This window comes from Salmo salar, chromosome 05 (genome assembly GCF_965601325.2).
Source record: "Salmo salar chromosome 05, fSalSal1, whole genome shotgun sequence".
In the NCBI taxonomy this organism is placed as follows: Eukaryota; Metazoa; Chordata; class Actinopteri; order Salmoniformes; family Salmonidae; genus Salmo; species Salmo salar.
Window position 1 is genome coordinate 20,723,596 of NC_138295.1, and position 8,969 is coordinate 20,732,564.

Below are 8,969 nucleotides of genomic sequence, written 5' to 3' on the forward strand. Positions count from 1 at the left end.
TGTCCTAGGAGTGTCATCTGATGAAGATCATCAAAGGTTAGTGCTGCATTTAGCTGTGGTTTTGGTTTTTGTGACATATATGCTTGCTTTGAAAATGGCTGTGTGATTATTTTTGGCAAGGTACTCTCCTGACATAATTTAATGTTTTGCTTTCGCTGTAAAGCCTTTTTGAAATCGGACAATGTGGTTAGATTAACAAGAGTCTTGTCTTTAAAATGATGTAAAATAGTCATATGTTTGAGATATTGAAGTTATAGCATTTTTGAGGTATTTGTATTTTGCGCCACGCTCTACCATTGGATATTGGTGAGGCATTCCGCTAGCGGAACGTCTGTCCCTAGAAGGTATGAACCTTGTGAAATAAATGTAATTCTTATTTACTATAGATAGTATCATTGCATACTACAGCATTTCTTGAGTTCAAATTGGAATTTATTATTCTGTTAATGTACAGTATATTTTGCTCCATTACATTACAAAATGTACCCTTGCATATTAAAACACATTTCACCTATAGATTTTTGTGAACCCAGTGCAGAGTTGGGAGGGAAGATGAGTTGTCATGCCTTCTTCACAACTGTGTCGTTGTGTGTGGACCATGTTAATTCCTTAGTGAAGTAGACACAAGGAACTTGAAGCTCTTGACCCGCTCCACTGCAGCCCAGTCAATGTGGATGGAGGCGTACTCGCCCCTCTGTTTCCTGTAGAGCACAATCATCTCCTTGGTTTTACTTACATTGAGGGAGAGGTTATTGTCCCAGCACCACACTGCCAGGTCTCTGACCTCCTATTTATAGGCTACCTCATTGTCGCCGGTGATCAGACCTACCACTGTCGTGTCGTCAGCAATCTTGATGATGGTGTTGGAGTCATGAGTGGTCGAGAGTGGCCACGCAGTCGAGGGTTAACAGGGAGCACAAAAAGGGTCTAAGCACACACTCCTGTGGGGCCCCCATGTTGAGAGTCAGCATGGCGTAGGAGATATTTTGTACCCTGAACAGCTGAGGTTGGCCCGTCAGGAAGTCCAAGATCCAGTTGCAAAGGGGGGTGTTCAGTGCCAGGGTCCTAAGCTAGGGTGTGCACCATGGCTCCCTCCTTCTTTTCTGTGCGAAGGCTTTTGCCTCTTTCCAGGTCATCCATGCTTTACTCAGTTCCTGTAGAGTGGAGCATCTCTAGCTGTTTTTTGGCCTTCTCTGCTTTATTTATCCTTGTGGGTTGTAGCCCAGCGCTTGTCTTGTTATGTACATTGTGTCTTTCCTGAGTGATCCAGAGTGATCTCCATTTTCTTCTCCTCAGACTGATGATGACCTCTTTCTTCTTCATTCTCAGGTCTTGGTTTGTTATGTTGTTGGGCCACTACATCCTCAGTATATACTGCACCATTGGAAATTATGAATAAATAATCTGAGTGAAACCTCTTTATATGATAATTGAATTGTGACCTTAATCTTTCCTTGACCTTGTCCCAAAGCAGCTAAAGTAGCTATTTCTTGACCCTAAAGGCCTGGAGTAGAATAGCACTTTCCTATGCTATCCTGTTTGTAGGGTAGGATCTCTGTAACATGTGTACCATTGCTGTACTTACACTCTACCTGCCTATGTAACCACCAGGTTAATACATAGATATCATTGGTAGACAATTACCTTTAACCTCTATGGGCTAGGTGGGACGCTTGCGTCCCAACTACTCAACAGCCAGTGTAATCCCGTGGCGCGATATTCAAATGAATATTTTACACCATTTAAAAGACAAGACTCTCGTTAATCTAACCACATTCTCCGATTTCAAAAAGGCTTTACAACGAAAGCAAAACATTAGATTATGTCAGCAGAGTACCCAGCCAGAAATAATCAGACACCCATTTTTCAAGCTAGCATATAATGTCACATAAACCCAAACCACAGCTAAATGCAGCACTAACCTTTGATGATCTTCATCAGATGACAACCCTAGGACATTATGTTATACAATACATGCATGTTTTGTTCAATCAAGTTCATATTTATATCAAAAACCAGCTTTTTACATTAGCATGTGACTAGCATGTGACTAGCATTCCGACCGAACACTGCCGGTGAATTTACTAAATTACTCACGATAAACGTTCACAAAAAACATAACAATTATTTTAAGAATCATAGATACAGAACTCCTCTATGCACTCGATATGTCCGATTTTAAAATAGCTTTTCGGTGAAAGCACATTTTGCAATATTCTAAGTAGATAGCAGGGCATCACAGGGCTAGCTATTTAGACACCCAGCAAGTTTAGCACTCACCAAAGTCAGATTTACTATAAGAAAAATGATATTACATTTGCTGTTATGCTGGCACCATACAATTATGCAGGCATCATTCTGTTATGCAGCCACCATACTGTTATGCAGCCACCATACTGTTATGCAGTCACCATACTGTTATGCAGCCACCATACTGTTATGCAGGCACCATACTGTTATGCAGGCACCATACTGTTATGCAGGCACCATACTGTTATGCAGGCACCATACTGTTATGCAGGTACCATACTGTTATGCAGCCACCATACTGTTATGCAGGCACCATACTGTTATGCAGGCACCATACTGTTATGCAGCCACCATACTGTTATGCAGGCACCATACTGTTATGCAGGCAACATTCTTGGTACTTTTCTCTCTCATGTGCACTTTTACTAATCCAGTTGTCTCTGGATAAATCACACTATGTTGTTTATTTTATGAAGGTAGATTTTTTTTCTAATGAGTTTCTCATCATTTCAATGAATTATGCTGTGGAAACAGATGACACATCTCTACAAATCTGTAACGCCATTCTCAGTGCTGACCAGTTGGACCAACAGGTACAAATCCTAGCTTTCAAAAAGTATGTCCTCCTCCGAGGGAGGCAGGTGGTGGATGGGGTTAATATTTATTTATTTATTATGTGACTACTATCTTACTTAATGATTAACATCAATGCTATTTTTTTTACTGAGACCAGCAATTTCAGATGCCTGCTCTGCCACTCTACTATTCCGTAACAAAGCCTTGTTGAAGTGATTCACTCATCTTAGGAATTGCTGTTTTTTTCTCCATGTTTCTTCTCAGGGATTCAGTGGTGACTGGCTACAATACACTGGAGTGACCTTTACCACCAAGACAACTGGAACTAGGAGAAAGAAATGAAAGAACAGGGGAAGCATCCAATCGGTCAACCATTTTAAGTTGCAACCTGACAGAAACAAGCAACCTTTTTTTACAGACATAGATTACAGTTTGTTTTCTACAGTTTAAAGGGGTGTAATTCCCAGAGTTACTAACCAATCCTGTATACCGTGTGTGGCTTGTCCTCTCTTGTTTCATTGATTATTTCAGAAATCAAGTGTGAATACATGTGCTGTAAGTTTAATTAGTAATCCATTTCAAAGAGTTGAACTTTGATGACAGTTGTGTAAATCATCATTGTAATTTTATTAAAAGCTCAATTTTATATAATGTGATGAATCAGACAATGTTTAATGATAAAGTGGTTTGATGATTCTACACAGCCGTACTGGTACATGCTGGTACATTATAGCTATAATCATGCTGTTGGAACTCAAGAAATACTGTAGAACGTAATTAACCTACATTAAATACAATGTTTAAGAAGTCATGCTATCTTATTGTTTGTTTCATGGGTTACAGTAAATACCACAGCAATCATACATTTAGGCAAATATATTAAAACAATAAAAAATAGAACCATAATACAATTATGCATTATTGCAAATAGAGAAAAATTACTTCAAATGGGGGATGATCAACAAAAAATTGAAATACCTTTAAATTGCAACAAAATGTACTGTAGAAAAATAGCTAAGTAAGTAATCCTTGTCCGAGCCAGATCGGCTCATAGGTTAAATATTTAATAGTGGAAGGCAGCTTGATGTACAAGTACACCTCCTGGATAGGACACTTAACCCAATCCATCTCCTTTATACTGAGTACCAAGTAGAGAGGCATTCGTTCCTATTTTTAGAGTAATTGGAGTGACTGGACCGGGGATCGAACCCTCAACCTTCTAATCTCACGGTGGACAATAAACACAAGGCCACTGAGTTGGCTCACAGTTAAACAGTATGTCTAAACAAAAGGCTAAGATACAAGAGATATGATACAAGAGAAGAACATAGAATCACTAAAGAAGTCTAAAATAACAATACAATCACAGATTAAGATTAAGATTAAAGGCCACGCTAAAAAGATACATTTTCCTGCATGATTTAAAGACCTCAATGGTTTCTGGCCCTCTACCTCACAGGACAAGCCGTTCCACAACAGTGGTGCTCTGACAGATAACACTCCTAGAAGAACAAGCTTATTCTATGATATATTATAGTGTATCAAATGTCATGACTGTCTGAATACATTATATACATCTATATTAGCAAGAGTTTCTTGACCAAACTACATCCATTCCTCTGCACATAAGCAACATTCAGTCCCAGTCTGAGTGCCTGACATCAGAGTACACACTCTCCTGTGGTGTCTCTCTCTTCTTTCTTCCTCTTTTAGTTTTGCTCTCAGAGAAATGCAATGCAGCATAATTCAACATAACTCCATCTTTATCCTGTGAATCATCATAATGTTTTTTTATAAATGAATGTCGTCATAATAATAATAATTGTCAGGTAACTGGAGTATCTAGTAACATATTAAACATCTTATACAAACAGGCCAAAATTATAACAATTGCATTTATTTACCTGATCACGTTCGGTGGTTGTGTTGTCATGTCCAATATGCTGTGCAACACTCACTGTTAACGTGAATAAAAACAAGCATCAACATGACAAAAGTCAAGATTGGTAGAAGACAGAGGCACAATAGTTGGCGACAAGTATAGGGTATTAATCTTTAAACGTTTTAGGTGTTCATCTACAGTTTGTAATACCAAAGAGCTCACCTTTATAATGTTCACAAATTGGCTTTGTATTTCTGGTGAAGACGAGGATAATGATCACAAACACACAGAAAACTGATGTCACTCCCAGTCCAATGACTACATGTTCCAGCGATCTTTCTGAAAGGAAGAAAAAAATGTAATTAACAGAATCAATATATACCACCCTTATATTAAAAGAAAACATTAAGAGAGATTTATACCACCCTTATATTAAAATGAAATAGTAATAGTAAATATTTATACAACCCTTTAAAATGAAATAGTAATAGTAAATATTTATACCACCCTTATATTAAAATAAAACAGTAAGAGAGATATATACCACCTTATATTAATATAAAATAGTAAGATAGATATATACCACCCTTTATATTAAAATAAAACAGTAAGAGAGATATATACCACCTTATATTAATATAAAATAGTAAGATAGATATATACCACCCTTATATTAAAATAAAATAGTAAGAGAGATATATACCACCCTTAAATTAAAATAAAATAGTAAGATAGATATATACCACCCTTAAATTAAAATAAAATAGTAAGATAGATATATACCACCCCTATATTAAAATAAAACAGTAAGAGAGATATATACCATCCTTATATTAATATAAAATAGTAAGATAGATATATACCACCCTTATATTAATATAAAATAGTAAGAGAGATATACCACCCTTATATTAAAATAAAACTGTAAGAGAGAGATATATATATATATATACCACCCCTATATTAAAATAAAACAGTAAGAGAGATATATACCACCCTTATATTAATATAAAATAGTAAGAGAGATATATACCACCCTTATATTAAAATAAAACAGTAAGAGAGATATATACCCCCCTTATATTAACATAAAGAGTAAGAGACATATTCCACCCTTATATTAAAATAAAATAGTAAGTGCGATATATATAGCACCCTCAAAATTTGTCTCCTCCATATCGACTATGGCGTCATGAGGTCGCCTAGGCATAGAGCTCTGTAAATATTGTACATATTTTCATTTGTGTTTTCTTGTTGTATTTTTTTTCTGTTATTTTTTATACTTTTTTTACCTTTATTTAGCAAGTCAGTTAAGAACAAATTCTTATTTACAATGACGGCCTACCAAAAGATAACAAGGACTGAAATCCATGTCTGGAGATGGCAGAAGAGGATCAGGGACTGTTCCTAACCACTGTTGATGTGTGAATGCATTTCCAGCGCTTTTCAGAAGACGTGGCATCACCCAGGTGGTTGCTACATTTTTGGTGATCTAGGACCAGTACCAACAGAAAGGAGAGGCTTCTATGGAGGAACTGACTGCAGGAGAAGCAGGTGTGGTGCTCCGATGACGAGCTACTGGCCCATTTGTCAGACTGTCTTTGTCTCTCTCTTTCTGTACCATCGATGCCCCCTCTGTTCAAACTATACTGCCTTTCCAACCCAAACTGACTCAACTCCCGTTCCATCCTCCCCAGCTGACTATAGACATTCAATCTCCATCCCCATCATCTCAATTTGAATTTGTTGTGTTGAATGTTTGTTTGATTGATTACAAGCTAAATAAATGATTATTATTATCACATTAAATACATTGATTGACTGAAGCCACATATTGAAGGAGATATTTGATTAAATATCTTTTATAAAACAGAATGTTTAAAGTTAAGTTTAACTATCAATAGCTTGTATTTTGTTTAAGGCATTTTTTTGAATTTATAGTTGAACATACATTTCTGGTCAATGATGAGAATATTGTCATAGCAAAACGTAATTCCACCCCTGTGCTATATGCACCACTTAAATAGTACTACTTTCTACACTACAACTCATAATATTCATTACCTACCAATATTTAGGTTTGTTCCGTTGCCAAACAGGATCTCCCCACATGTGGCCACAGCACAGTAGTAAGTCCCAGCATCAGAGAGACTGAGGTTGTTCTTGGAGAGGCTGTAAACACAGCTCTGTGTAGGAGAGGGAGTCTCAGGGCTCTTCTCACACTCATCACTCCTGTTCCCAGGGGAGTAAATCACTCCTGGATGGGATTCTCCTGATCCGGCTCTGAACCAGTACACACTGTGTTCTCCTGTACAGGTCTCAGAGAGTACTGTACACTGTAGAGTCACAGAGTGTCCTGGATGGACTGGGTCAGACACTGGCTGCTGTTCCACTGTCTGATAGTCAGACCTTTTCTGACTGACACCTAATTGATGTTGTTTTTATGAAAGAAATGTCAGTGTCACGTGAATTCAAAATTATTGCAGTTTGTCTCTCGAGAATCATATGTATGCAGCAACCTCAGCATCTATAACTATGGATAACGTATCAAACAAAACTGTTGTGATAAACATTGAGATAAATCATATTACTGAAATAAAGTTACCTTTTACAGCCAAAAATGTTCCATTTCTAAACTTCATCTCATACAATGATCCTATTCCACAGAAGTATGCTGCCTCATCTGATCTGCTGATATTGTTGATGATGAGAAGATATCCAACTTTTACTTTCTCCATTGTGAAACGTATGTCGTTAAACTCTCCATTAAGAACAAAATCAGCTGATTTTGTCTTTTCTAGAGTTGCCACAACTTGGGGCATTTGACCAGCAGTTTGCTTGAACCAGTACAGCCATTGGAAATAATCAATTGTCTCTGAGAAGAAACATGGAAGAGATACAGACTCTCCGAGTTGAGCTGCGGTCAGTGGAATTTGCAAAGGAACTTCTTCAGTGTGAATCAGGACTACAAAAAAATTGAAAGAAATAAATTTTTTAGACAATTCGTTTAAAAAAAAATATATGTATATGTATATATATATATATATATATATATATATATATATATATATATTTATACATTATAAATATTGTAATCCAATCTTTGCACTTGAATTGCCCACAAATATATTGCCATCGTAATTGCATCATTTTGAATCTGAAGACATAACTTTTCAATCAGACATAATTATATGATCAGTTTGAAATGTTTTTATCCATTAAGACAGTACAGTATGGGACAGTTGGTTAAACTGGTACTTACAGATTTGACTGACTAACATCCAAACAAGGTTGATTCTGATCATCTTGATGTGTTGTAACAACAGTTGGTCTACAGTCCCCAAGTGAAACGACTGATGTAAGGAGAAATATAGGTTGGTTTGAATTCTAAGAATTACCTGATTGGTTGAAAAAAACTAAAGTTCAACATTTCCTGTTCCATTTTAAACCAATAAGCACTTAGTGTAATCAAAAGGCCAGTGATATGTATCTGGGACTATAGTTCAATAATGCTTCTCTTACTGTAATCTGTTGGCTGAATGCTTTAGGCTTACTAATTGATACCATACTTATGTCATATATCTTTATTTGACCATAATGCCTTCTGCATGGTTTACTAGGCCTACTTCTTAGCCCCCCTATCTTAGTCGCCTCTCCTCAGTAAGATCTTAGCATAATCTCTCATTTTGCAATATTCTGAGTAGATAGCCCGGCCATCATTGCTAGCTATTTTGACACCCACCAAGTTTGGCACTCACCAAACTCAGATTTACTATAAAAAAAATTGGATTACCTTTGCTGTTCTTCGTCAGAATGCACTCCCAGGACTTCTACTTTACACCCAATGTTGTTTTGGTTCCAAATAATCCATAGTTATATCCAAATAGCGGCGTTTTGTTCTTGCGTTCAAGACACTATCCGAAGGGTGACGCGCCGGCGCATATCGTGACCATTTTTTTTTTAAATATTCCATTACCGTACTTCGAAGCAAGTCAAACGCTGTTTAAAATCAATTTGTATGTGATTTTTCTCGTAAAATAGCGATAATATTCCAACCGGGTGACGTTGTTTTCGTTCAAAGACTGAAAATGTAAAATGGACTCTTTACGTGCACATGCACACCCGTTTCATTGTACTCAGATCGACCACTATCCAAATGCGCTACTGGTTTTTGCCCAGGGACTGCAGAGTCATCATTCCCCGTTCTGGCGCCTTCTGAGAGCCTATGGGAGCCTTAGAAAATGTCACATTACAGCAGAGA

General features: G+C 37.0%; 1 protein-coding gene across 1 annotated transcript; it reads right to left on the minus strand.

Annotated features, from left to right (window-relative positions):
* Positions 1 to 3,466: 3,466 nt before the first annotated feature.
* Positions 3,467 to 8,013, minus strand: LOC106604497 (uncharacterized). The gene is made up of 6 exons (XM_082975088.1): positions 7,971 to 8,013; positions 7,300 to 7,673; positions 6,777 to 7,104; positions 4,931 to 5,047; positions 4,731 to 4,783; positions 3,467 to 4,594 (listed from the first exon to the last, which is right to left on the minus strand). Exons 1-6 carry the CDS (start codon positions 8,011 to 8,013, stop codon positions 4,463 to 4,465), a joined length of 1,047 nt encoding a protein of 348 aa, XP_082831214.1. The 3' UTR covers positions 3,467 to 4,462.
* Between the last annotated feature and the right edge of the window lie 956 nt (positions 8,014 to 8,969).

Coding starts and splice junctions, on each gene's coding strand:
- LOC106604497 (XM_082975088.1), bottom strand. CDS start 8,013: ATGATCAGAATCAACCTTGTTTGGATGTTAGTCAGTCAAATCT. Junction 7,105..7,299: donor TAAAAGGTAACTTTATTTCA/GTAATATGATTT, acceptor TCTGACTATCAG/ACAGTGGAACAGCAGCCAGT. Junction 5,048..6,776: donor CGGAACAAACCTAAATATTG/GTAGGTAATGAA, acceptor TCTTCCTTTCAG/AAAGATCGCTGGAACATGTA.